General features: G+C 30.8%; 2 protein-coding genes and 1 pseudogene across 3 annotated transcripts; 2 read left to right on the top strand and 1 right to left on the bottom strand.

The window, feature by feature from the left end:
* Positions 1–2,940: 2,940 nt before the first annotated feature.
* Positions 2,941–3,723, bottom strand: LOC104791307 (putative calcium-binding protein CML46 pseudogene; annotated as a pseudogene).
* Positions 3,724–8,981: 5,258 nt separating this feature from the next.
* Positions 8,982–10,238, top strand: LOC104791306 (CASP-like protein ARALYDRAFT_485429). 2 transcript variants are annotated; one of them, XM_087453993.1, is made up of 4 exons: positions 8,982–9,096; positions 9,192–9,347; positions 9,679–9,811; positions 9,907–10,238. In XM_087453993.1, exons 2-4 carry the CDS (start codon positions 9,217–9,219, stop codon positions 10,105–10,107), a joined length of 465 nt encoding a protein of 154 aa, XP_087310119.1. In that variant the 5' UTR covers positions 8,982–9,096; positions 9,192–9,216; the 3' UTR covers positions 10,108–10,238. The 2 variants fall into 2 exon arrangements, with proteins under 2 accessions (XP_087310119.1, XP_087310118.1); XM_087453992.1 differs by lacking the exon at positions 8,982–9,096 and having other exon boundaries at positions 9,099–9,347.
* Positions 10,239–10,583: 345 nt separating this feature from the next.
* Positions 10,584–11,430, top strand: LOC104791305 (uncharacterized protein At3g50808-like). Its single transcript, XM_010517154.2, has 3 exons — positions 10,584–10,796; positions 10,918–11,148; positions 11,290–11,430. Exons 1-3 carry the CDS (start codon positions 10,584–10,586, stop codon positions 11,428–11,430), a joined length of 585 nt encoding a protein of 194 aa, XP_010515456.2.
* The last annotated feature ends 689 nt before the right edge of the window (positions 11,431–12,119 follow it).

The raw sequence follows: 12,119 nt of genomic DNA, 5'->3' as shown, positions 1-12,119 counted from the left end.
CAGTCGGTTACCACAACAACGGTGGCTGGTTTCTTTTCTGGCATCGGTGGTTTAATCCTCTTTGGCTGGCTCTTTTCCGGCATCGGTGGTTTCATCACCACTGTTGGCTGGCTCTTTTCCGGCAGTCCTCGGCTTCTTCAGCAAGGCTGGCTGGCTTCCGTCCGGAATCCTCTGACTTCCATAGCAGAAATGTCCGGCTCTCCTCCAGCATCGTCGCGTTTCCATGGAGTCGTGTGGCTGGCTTTTGGCTTAACTGATGATAGTGAAGATTGGGATTTGTTCGTAGGAGTGGAGAATTTTCGATTTGGTTGTATCGAAAACTAAAATCATAGGGGTTTAAGATCTGTGGACTGGTGATCATTAATTTCAGAAGTATGGACAGAACCAATTCATCTTGGTTTTCCCGGCGGGGTTGAGATGAGGAGGTGGAATTCCGGCGGTGGCCGGTGATACTCCTTTCATCACGAGCAAGACACGAAGCCAAGGTAATTTGTCCACGTGTCCACTGTGCAAATAAGAAACGTCTCCTAACTACACGTGCAGTCTTTGACTACTGGGCTTCTGTTTTGGGCATGGCCCAATAAAGATGATTCTAATTGTCGAAGCTTATCCCATCTTATAATAATACTTGATCGGCGCTATGCTCGAGAGTTGGATGAAAGTGTATATCAAATTTTTTTGTGTATATTAATTTTTGGTTATGTAAATTTATTTTTATGTCTGTTTTTGTATTTGATTTAGGTACTTATATTATATGTTGGATATTTGTTTAAAAAATATGTTTTACAGTAAATAAAATTTAGTGTGCTGTTTATTTTTCAAAATTTAAGATCATTTTCTGTGTTTTTTTTAATGTTTTTTTCAATGTTTTTTTTAATAATTATGATAAAAAGTTAACATTGTATATTTAAAATTATTGTTTTGTTGTAATTGTTAGTTGTAATTAATTTTTTATTATTTTTATTTTGTCATTGTCTAGTATTTGGCCTCTACTTACTGCGAGAGTTTGATTAAGGTGTGATATGTCAGTTGACCTCTTTAATATTTAAAATTTGTATTTTAAATTCTCCATTTAGATATTTAATTTACAGTTAGTTAGTAAAAAATATAATTCACAAAAACTTTCAAAATATTTTCAAAAATACTTCAATTTTTTGTGGAATAGATTATAATTTGTTTGACAATCGATAGTTGTGTTGTTTATATATGAAATGACGATTAGTTGGCATAGTATTTAATCCGTGGTATATGGCACAACAATTTGTTTTTACTATATAATCATAATTTAATCATTTTAAATATGTATAATATTTTAAAATAGATGGTGTTAATAAAATAATAAAATGATGATTATCTTTGTTATAGCACCAAATTAATTATATTTTAAAATTCTATCAATATTGACCTAAACCGTCTTGCCATATAACCAACAACAGACCTATAAGAAGTTAGGAGGGTCTGGTGACCTCCCTAATATCTAAAATTCTCAAAATACATATCTCAAAGTAGTTCCATATTTATAACATAGTCAATTCTTACCCAAATTAGTTAAAGTTTAAGAAATTTAATGATATGAAATTGAACTAAAATATTATCTTCATAATAACCAAACACAGCTAGTGATTTTTTTTTCACGTGTATACTAAACTAATAAAAATATTTCTCTCAGTTTGTTTAAGGGTGTTAAACCAAATATCATATTTCAATTTGGATTTAATTGGATTATTGCATGTATATAACCTAGACATATCTATTTTGAAACAGAAGACATATTTTATGTCCATAACTTTACTCTTTTAACTAATTTCCCATTAGATAATATTTTTTAAAAAAGTTTGGCTAAAAATGTAGGTACATAGGATCTTCATTTGAATATTTAATTTTTATATAGTTAGTAGATCATAATTCTAAAAAAATCTCAAAATATCCATCTTAAAGTAGTTCTTTACATGTCATATAGTCCCATCCTATCCCGTCATGTCCATTTCACACCGCCAAAAAATTTGTGGTCCATAACTATCTTTGAAATAATTACCTTATAGATAATATTTTATTAAAACATTTTGGGTAAGAAATTCTCAAAAACTTTCAAATTATTTTCAAAGACATACAAAATTCTAAAAATAAACGTCACAAAGTAATTTGTTATTGTCATATTTCTTTTTTTTTAATATGAATCTTTAAATTGCAAAACTTATAATATTTATTTTAGGACTATTTATATTTTATATTTAAATGTTGAAACTATCCATATCTATAACAAAATATATGGTTGAAAAATATCTAATTAATGTTTGTTAGTCAAGAGAAAAATCTTTGATTCTTGATTCCCACAATATACCAAAATGTTGTGTTTAAATATAAATTAATATTTATTTTCCTAACTACATAATCCGCAAATTCCCATTAAATGCGAATTTGTTTTTAAAATTAATTTTCAAGCGAGAAAAAAAAATAATTTTCAATGTTAGAGTATACTTTTTTCATTACTCGAATTACCCGTTTTAGTTAGCATATACGATTTCTTGTCCTAATACTGAAAATAGACCGGACTTTAATCAAAGTTGAATTATGGTTTCTGAAATTATATGTACTCAATAAATAAATTAAATTACTTCAAAAACAACGGCAAAACATATATTTGGTCAATTAGTAAACCTTTTTAAGTAATAAAATTTTAATTATATAATATTAGTATTTTCCATAAAAATTAGTTGGCCACTCATTTTGGTATATATCTGAAACTGTGAAGTGATAAGCTCATAATTCTTTGTCTGTATTTTATAAATATAATTATGATTATACATCATTTTTTTTTTGTTTCACTTGAGTTTGGTTTATCGGAGTGAAACACCGTAATTATGATTATAGGTGTGAATATAACAAATTTGACGGCATTTGTTAGGCTTAGCCTCTATGTTTTCGCAGAGTATTCATGTCTGTGACAATTATCTCCATTCTCATTAGTTTTAGTGAATTTTTGATGACAGTTCAGAAATTTTAAAAAGGTTATGGGACAACAATATTAACAGACACGACAAGAAGAAAAAAGGGATAATAAACTAATAGATTGTTCCCCATGAATTTCACAAATCAATAGAAATCGATTCGTCTTTACTTCCATCAAATGATCTGATCATTCTCCTGCAACGCTTACCGTTAGATCCTTGCTTTAAGCCAAGGGCAGTCAAAATTCTTGGCAAATTTATTGCATCGATAAACCCATCTCTGTTTGATGTCTTCTTGCTTCACTTTCTCCAAGCTTGGCACTTTCTCTTCAAACAGATTACAAAGCTCCTTGAACTGTGTCGTTTGAAGCCCCTCGCTTCATGGATCAGCGAGAAGGCCTAAGCACTTCATCACCATCACTACATATTCTCTGAAAAGACCATCATCATCATCGTCATAATCTTCGCGTTTGATCGAAGTTTGAAAGTCGAGATCTTTGCTCTTCTTCTCAGAAACACATTGTTGGTGCTGAAGAAGAGGCCAGAACTTGGAGACAAATGCTTGAGCAAAAAAAAACCATCTGAAAAGACAGATGGCAAAGAGTTGATCAGACCAAACAAAGGGAAAGAAAAAGAAGTTGCATTTTGACAATGAACTCTTATTCTCCATGGTTATAAAGCTATAAAAATGGTTCTCAATCATAACTTGATGAAAATGAACTCTTATACTCTATGGTTAATCAATTTTCGCCACCGAGTTGAAAAATTGACTGAGGAAACATTTCTAATAAAAGAAAAAGAGATAGTAATTACTAATCTTTGTATTTGAGACATATGCTCACTAATAAAGTGATTAGAAAAGATGGAGAATATGTACTAACTTACAATTTAAAGTTGAAACGATGTTTCAGTCCAAGAACTGAGGTGTCGTCGAGCAAATGTGGTGTCTCCAGTCATTCTAAACCTATTTGGATCTTTAAATTACAGAAGAAGAAAAATGATTTAACAAATTTCACCAAATAAGAAATTAGTGATATGTATTGCATGTAGTTTAGTAGTAGAAAATACAGAATCTCACCGTTTGCTGCTAGATACTCTACTGTTTGAGTCTCTTTCTTCCAAGATTTCCATTACCTCATCTACATGTATTACGTCTATAAAAGTTTATATGTAAACGATAGACTCAATATGATAGAACATAGTAAAAAAATTATGTTATAATACATAATATATTTATGAATTTTGCACTTGTTTTATCGAAGGCGATTTGACTAATGAGATTCTTTTCTCAATTAGCCACATCGAAGAACTGTAAAAGTAGTCGCTGAAAACTACCTAAGACCGGACCCTCACAAACGTAGACATTTATTAAATTCTCTATTGCCTAAAGTAAGTCAGCTAACAATTTATCAAAACACACACATTCATTCAAATGGAAATTAGGCAAAAACGTATCTAAATATATATGTTACGGGTGAACGAAATTAGTTGTTCCATCAAGAGGACAAACAATCCAAGTTTGTTCATCAGTTAGTTCTGTCACACCGAATGCAGCAATAGTTTCTCCTCCAATAAGCTAATTCCAAAGCCAAACTCTCATGATAAGGCGGAGCTAACAACAAAAGGGGAATTCAACAGAGAAAGAATAATCACCTTGTGGTTGGGAAAAGCTGCTTGAGAGGATTAAAGACGAAATCTTCAAATCATTATCGGTCTCTGTCACCAAATCCACCAAACACAACAATTTCATGAACCAAAGAAGATGAAATTAAAACAAAAAATTGACACTCAATGATTAGAAGTAGTCATTCTCACTATGTATGATTGAGATGAAATCAAGAAGCAATCTTGCAATGAAGTTAAGTTATTTGAGAGAAAAGATACAAAATAAACATGGCCTTTGTGTTCAACATGTTTGGTCTCGTAAAACCCTTTACGAATGACCTGCAGAATTAAACAAAATAAGCCAAATTAAATCATGATTACGCAGAAGATCGACCAAAACCCAAGGACATCGATTAAGAGAGAGAGACCTGTCCAGCTTTTTTAGTGGCATCAATGGCGGCAGCCAAGAACTGATCTAGAGAATCACATAAAATCAATGTCAGAGAAAACACTGCAGAGGAATTAAAAAGAAAAGGAGAATTCAAAGAAGTTGCTAAGATTTGAAGGTCTGAGAAGTCCACTACCACTATAGTACGGCTCATCGTTGATATTGGTTTCCGCGAATTAATGTAGATACTTTGATGAAACTCGCAAAATGGAATACTCTGATTCAACCTGCTGATTTCAACAACAACACATAGATTCTCTTACTCATTCCCCATGCCTGGAGAATCATGAAACAAAACAAAAAAATTAATCCCCCTCCCCAATCAAAAATCCAAAGTTAAACAGAGAGCCGATTGAAATCTCCAAAAAATTGTGATGGAAGACATGGAAGGATAAGTGAAAGTGTAGAGGACTGGAAGACTTCAATTCGCATCAGATGGTGAAACGGCATGGATCGTGAGTAAAGGAGAAGAGCAACCGGTGGAGATGGAGCGTCGTCGACAGCGCGGAGGAGAGATATTCATGGGTTTAAACAATAAGATAGCAAAACACCTGGGCCTGAATTATCTCTGCAAAACTTTGGGCTAAGTCCATTCCAAAAAACCCCAAATATTTAAGAAGAAATGCTGATGTGGATATTTAAGAAGAAATGCTGATGTGGATGCACCAGAAGATAGAAAAAGGTAACTTTATATATATAAATAGATTTCGTCTGCCTATGTTTGTTGGTTTTTGGGTTTGAGAAACGGTCGTAGTTGTTTCTTGTCCTTCAAGCTTGGGAACTTCGTGGTTGAATGTTTAGCATAATTTTCAGGTTAATTGGATTGCACTCATGGCTCCACTAGGTCGCGCGTTAAGTGTAAAGGTTCCTGGAATGGGGGTTAAGTGAGAGATTCAGTTTTACCCCTTTTAGTATCTTATTTTATGTTGGAATTTTCTGCTAGATTTACTCTACCTATGAGTTCTTGGTTAGTTTGATCTGTTTTCTTCGTGCAACTTAGACCGTATCCCATATCATTCCCAATGAGAGCAGTTGAGGTTGTGTTTCAAAATCTGAAAGAGAACTTGAAGATGATTATGAAGATGTTTATTTTTGAGTAGATGAAAAGAAGATTATCTGTCTTCGTTTGATAATCCAATGATGTAATATGCTCATTAGCTTACCAAGTTCTGTAAGTGGAGTTTTCCACTATTGTAACCCTTTGCAACACTTATGTTAAATAAAAGACAAACACTTATGAGAAAAAAAAAAAGATTTAAGTTTTATTTGTATTAATATTATGAGGTCGGAGTGTGTCTTTGTTATCAAATTGATTCATATATGATATGATAATCAGATAAACGAGCGGTGCGCTTTGGTGAGTAAGGCGCATTCGAGAACATTGTTCCTATCATGGCCAAAATCAACTTGCCGGATTTTGGAATGCTAATATAAGCATATCGGTGGATTTTCCACTACGTGAAAGCAAGGTAGACAAAGAAGTCTATTTTGTGTTTGTAGTAAAAAATAATATTAGATTTATTAATTAACTTAATGAATTTTAGATTTGAAAATAGTTCAGTGAACTTTAAGATATTTCAATTATTTATAAAGTTTTAAATACTGAGAAAAAAATCATAGGTGATTTTGTGAGATTTATGTTAATTAAGTTCAAAAAGATTTTGGAGTATTATGTTGCGTGATACAATAGTTTTGGTACTAACTTGGGTGGTAAGATAACTAAAGATGTGAGATCCAAAAGGGTTTGGTATGGTCAAATTGAGTAATTTTTATAATTTGTAACTCTTGTAAAATTGTGAAAACTCTTCTGAATTTTAAAGAAAATCTGTATCAGCAAATAAATCTGAGAAATCAAGTTTTAGTTAAATCATTTCCTTAATTACTACATACACGCGAGTTTAATGAACCGTGTCCGTGACAAATGGAAATTGGAAGTTGCAACGAGACAGCGAAGTTTTGAGTTACAACTACAAGTTGTGTGATTTATCATGCAAATAGGAATTTATTAGGACTTATTTTTATGTTTACATGATACGATTAGAGTTTAGGTGAAATTGAGTTGGATGTGAGTGATGATGGTATACTTTAGTGTAATGTATTTGTTTTTGCATTTTTTCTTGTTATAATAATTACAGAAGTTGACTAAAGTTTTTATTATTATGTGGTCGGACTACGTTTGTTAATTGGTACCAGCCCATAGAGTGTCAATTTAGGCACACAACACAAGAATTCAATTTTTTTAAAAAAATTTGAACAATAAGAAAGTATTTTTAAATGAAAAAATATTTCAAATTTAATAGTTTGAACTTTGAATACACTCACACAAAAAAAAAAGTCATCATTACACAAAGTACCAAACTACCGATCTATACTAAATAAAAGTAGGAGCTATAAGCTTCTTAAGCTGTCCACCTAGGACTTTAAACCACCAATAGATATTAGACATCTCACTAATTAACTTTTTTAAAATTTCCAGAATTTTCTATATTAAAAATTATTTTAAACAACATACCAGGATTTGACATGTCATTCATTAACATTTTATAAATTTCCAGAATTTTTTAGAAAAAGGAAAATTTTAAATTTATGGAAATAAAAATAATATCCCACATCGGCTAAAAATTTTTTAGACAATTGTTCAGAACCAGTATAAATAAGATTAATATGCTTCCAATAATGAATGAGCAGTAAAGCTTGACTTATCAGGCGTCCAAGTTTGAAATTTTGATTCGGTCTGATCCAGTTTTTATTTGATCAAATTAAAACTTTAAACAGTTTCAAAAAAAAAAATCCTAATATTTAAAAATTTTAAAAGTTTAAATATTATAAATATTGAAACTTTCAAAAGTTCTTAGCCTTTAATTTTTTTTTAAATATTATAATTTTTTAAATTTTAAAAGTTTAAAATATTATAAATATTGAAACTTTTTAAAAGGCTCAAATTTTATATTTCGAAACCTTTTAAAAGTTTAAAATATTATAAATATTGATGTAAAACAGAAATCATCTTATTTATCTACGCTTTATGCTTTTTATTTCTTATGATCTGTAAAACATATTTTTGTGTATGATTATAGATGAGTTGATATTCTTTCATTAAAATTTTCTTTTTTATCTTATTTTTTTATTTATTTTTTTGTCAACCCTTATTTTTATTATTTTTTTAAGAGAAAAGAAATGATTTTGTTCTTGGAGTTTGATGGATTAACAAGTTGTGTGGTAGTCTAAAAAAAAGTTTTTGAATTGAAGAATGTGCAGAAGTTGACGAAGAAGAAGAAGAAAAAGAGTATAACGAATAAAATTTGACAATGAAAATGAAAAGAAAAAATATGAAGAATAAGACAATATTAAATAAAATACTAAAACATAGGCGGTAGCGATCAATTAAGCATGAAAACGAGTTAAATTCATGATGATAAAATTGGTTCGTTTTTCTGGTGATCAAATAAATGATTTAGGATATGTGAGGTCATCAGTTTGATTCGCCTATCCTAGACGTCGAGTTAAATTCATGATTTTTTTTATCAGATTTGATTTTATAACACAACTGATTTTATATATTAAAAATTGTGTATCTGAAATTTCATTTTTTTCCTTAATACTAATTTAAATTTTTTTATAAGATAATATTTTATTACCGTAATCAATCATATATCATTTTCATCAAAATATATATATGTGGGTTCAAAACCTAGTTATATAAATAAATGAGAATCAACAACTAAAAACAGCAGTTTTGTTTCCATCTGTTTCTTGATAAGAATTGCGTTTTTGTATTATTAAGAGTAATCACAAAAAATCTTATGATAAAATATTTCTTTCTAAATACATAATTCCATCTTTATTATAATTTGATTAACTTGACCAATTTATTAAATTTGCAAAATGTCTTTTTGACTGGCAATAGATTGTCATTAGTATTAAACTATTTTTGGTAAAGTAAATAATTTAATACAAAGAAGACTTTAAAAAATAAGAGTGTATTACTATTATATAATAAACAGTTTATGAAAGTAATTTTATTTTGTAGAAAACAGAACAAAGAAAAAGAGAAGAATAAAGAGGAAACACACAAAGTCCATTTGGCGTTTACAGGTATGACCTTTTTTGCCTCTCTCTTTCTTTTTTTTTTTTTTTTTTTGCTTCCGGAGAAAATGAGTTGAGGAGTTTGCTTGTGGATGATGATGAAGAGAAGAGAAGTAGGTTTGAAATCGGATGGAGAATGTGCCGGGATCATTCGGCTCTAGCGCCAGCTTGGCTCTCCGTTTCGGCCAAACCATTTTCTCAGCTGCTTCGTTGATCTTCATGTGCTTCGATTACGATTTATATGATTTCTACACCTTCTGGTAAACAATCCTCCCTCGAATTCTTGTTAAATTTTGGTTTCTGGGTTCTGGGTTCTGTAATTTTCTTCGTTAACTATCGAATTATGTGTTCGAATTGATGAATTTGATCATCAAAATCAAAAATGGATATGGGTTTGTTTAACTAATACCTAATTTGTTGAGATTTTGAAGTTTGAATCAAACACATGAGTTTAGGGTTTTGATTGAATCCAAAGTTTAGGTTTTTAGGGTTTGGTTTGATGTTATGGTTTCTGATTGATTTGTGAAAGATGTTGAGATATAACGAATCAAGGACTGATTTTGATCTGTGTCTCATCCGTTTGTTTTATAGCTATTTGGCAACTGTGATGGCAGTTGTAACTCCATGGAGCATCTTACTTGCATTAACCGATACATACTCTGTCCTAGTGAAACTCCTTCCTCAAGAATTTAGACTTCTTTCCATAGTCGTCGCCGGTGATTTCGTAAGCTGAGTTTGCCTCACATCTTCCTAAACCCGGAAAGACAGATATGTGATTTCTTCTTCTTAATGGTGTGATCCTCTTCATTGTTTTAACAGGTACTCTCGTTTCTCTCTTTGGGTATGGCTTGTTCTGTAGCTAGTGCAGCAGAACTGCTTTCGTCTGCGGGTGGACAAGCCTGTCATGGTAGCCTCTGTAACCAATACCAAGTCTCGGCCGCATTGGCTTTCTTGTGTTGGTTTCTGTTACTTGCTTCAGCTCTTTTCAATTTTTGGAGTTTGCCTTCTTTATACTATTAACATTAACATAGTTATATAGATAGGAATCATAATCATAGGACATGGATCATGTACATTTTACATACAACTCTCTAGTCATGTCCTGTTAATATGAAATAAAATTTACCAGTTATATTAACTTTACAACAAAATGGTGTTTGTTCTATTATTTACATTGCAATTGCATTGTATATTAGTTATAAGGGAACGACGACGTTTGAGATACCAGTGTATTTTGAAAACCTTAATGGGCCGAGACTTTCTCCACCCCAATAATTTCACCAATTTCAGATTAAAGAGAAGCTCTCACGTTTTCCTGTTCTGTTTTGGAAAAGATAAGAGAAAAAGAAAATAATATGTTATAGATCCTAATCAGTATTTTGGAAACTCTATATTGCTCTATAAAAGTAAAAAAAATTGAGGAAGAACATCATTATTACAAAACAAGTTACACAAGTAAAATTGAATTGCTTCCATAAACACATATCGGTCCTATAATGGTAGAAAGTATGGAAGAAACTGTTGAAGTTCTAAGCTGCATCAGAAAGCATCGATGGCTTATTGAGATGATGAAGGCGAAGGTTTTCTATAAATCATGCAATCAACACCCCAAACAAAAACGATGTTACTTCTGTTGCGATTGTATGATCACACCTTTTTGCAATACTTGCTACAAAGAGACCGACCACAAAAGCCACACTTTGATTCAAGTAACAATTTCTTCAATAATAATTTCAAATTTTTTGCTTTATTATTATATATGTTCCCACATTGGTAAAAAAAACAAAATCTAACAATGATTTATTGTGTGTTTGATGACATTGTATGCAGACTTATAGAAGTTCGTACCAGACAGGAGTTAAAAAAGAGACGATGTCAAGATACATGGATTTATCTAATATACATACATATACGATCAACGGGTTTCCGATCGTTTATATAAACCAGAGACGTGGTAATGATAATCATCGTTTTAGAAACAATGTTTCGCGTAGATGCCAAGTTTGTAAATGGGAACTTGACGCTGCTTCTTCTGCTTTGTTCTGTTCAATGGAATGCAAGGTATATTATTATTTGTCTTGTTTTGGTACTTATATTTTTTAAAGTCCGTAATACTTTTTGTTTTTATGTTTTAACATTGTGTATCGTAAAATAATACTTTTTGTTTTTATGTTTAACATTGTGTATCGTAAAATTTGACAGTTGAGGAGCATTCTTGGGTCACAACTTGATGATCTGATGGAGAATTCAGAGATTACTGATGACTCGGAAGAGACTGTTGAACCGGTGAAGAAGAAACGACATAGGAGAAAAGGGAGTCCACATAGAACTCCATTCTTCTAGCTAGGGTTTCAAATTCCAAAACGATTTATTTATATATCGATGATTTTATTGGTATTTTATGAGGTTTTTATCTGAGGTTTTAGACATGTTATTTTGCTTTTTTTTTTTTTTTTTTTTTTTTTTTTTTTTTTTCTCTTTTTAAGGTGGATGAATTTATTTTTATGAAAACATGAATTCAATATTATAACAAATTATGCATGTTTAAATTATATAATATTAATAGTTAATACTCGAAAATTGACAAAATCAGAGTTTCGGAACAATTTTCTCTATGATCAATGTGTATTCAAAGAGTTATTTTATTTATTTATTGGTTGGACTTTTTTTTTTTTTTATAGTTTTGTGTTTCATGACTAAACAAGTTTCGCAACCCTCTAATTTAGAATAGTTTAACGAGAAGTAGAAATAGTTTAATGTGTTTCACGTGGAAATAATGATAATTCATTGTGTTGCTTACTTTATCAGAATCTCCTTGTATATATTATCTGTTCATGCGAATGTGTAATTAAATACTATAAGTTTTGTCTGTGTTTAAATATTGAAACACGTAGAATTCAATAGACTTGATGAGCCAAAATAAATAAATTATATTGGCGTGTGGGACAGCACATCATAAATTTGTTAACATCACTCAATATGGTTTTTTGGTTTGGTTTCGGTTCGGTTTTTTCGGTTTTATAAAAATGGAA

This window comes from Camelina sativa, chromosome 6, assembly GCF_030686135.1.
Source record: "Camelina sativa cultivar CO46 ecotype springtype chromosome 6, ASM3068613v1".
In the NCBI taxonomy this organism is placed as follows: domain Eukaryota; kingdom Viridiplantae; phylum Streptophyta; class Magnoliopsida; order Brassicales; family Brassicaceae; genus Camelina; species Camelina sativa.
Note: the sequence above shows the minus strand (reverse complement) of the source record. Positions and strands in the feature narration are given on the sequence as shown.

Bases quoted from the DNA above. Each gene is read 5' to 3' on its own strand.
- LOC104791306 (XM_087453993.1), top strand. From the start codon at position 9,217: ATGGAGAATGTGCCGGGATCATTCGGCTCTAGCGCCAGCTTGGCTCTC. The intron at 9,348-9,678 runs GTAAACAATCCT...TTTGTTTTATAG, and splicing joins TATGATTTCTACACCTTCTG to CTATTTGGCAACTGTGATGG. The intron at 9,812-9,906 runs GTAAGCTGAGTT...TTGTTTTAACAG, and splicing joins TAGTCGTCGCCGGTGATTTC to GTACTCTCGTTTCTCTCTTT.
- LOC104791305 (XM_010517154.2), top strand. From the start codon at position 10,584: ATGGTAGAAAGTATGGAAGAAACTGTTGAAGTTCTAAGCTGCATCAGA. The intron at 10,797-10,917 runs GTAACAATTTCT...CATTGTATGCAG, and splicing joins AAAGCCACACTTTGATTCAA to ACTTATAGAAGTTCGTACCA. The intron at 11,149-11,289 runs GTATATTATTAT...AAAATTTGACAG, and splicing joins TCTGTTCAATGGAATGCAAG to TTGAGGAGCATTCTTGGGTC.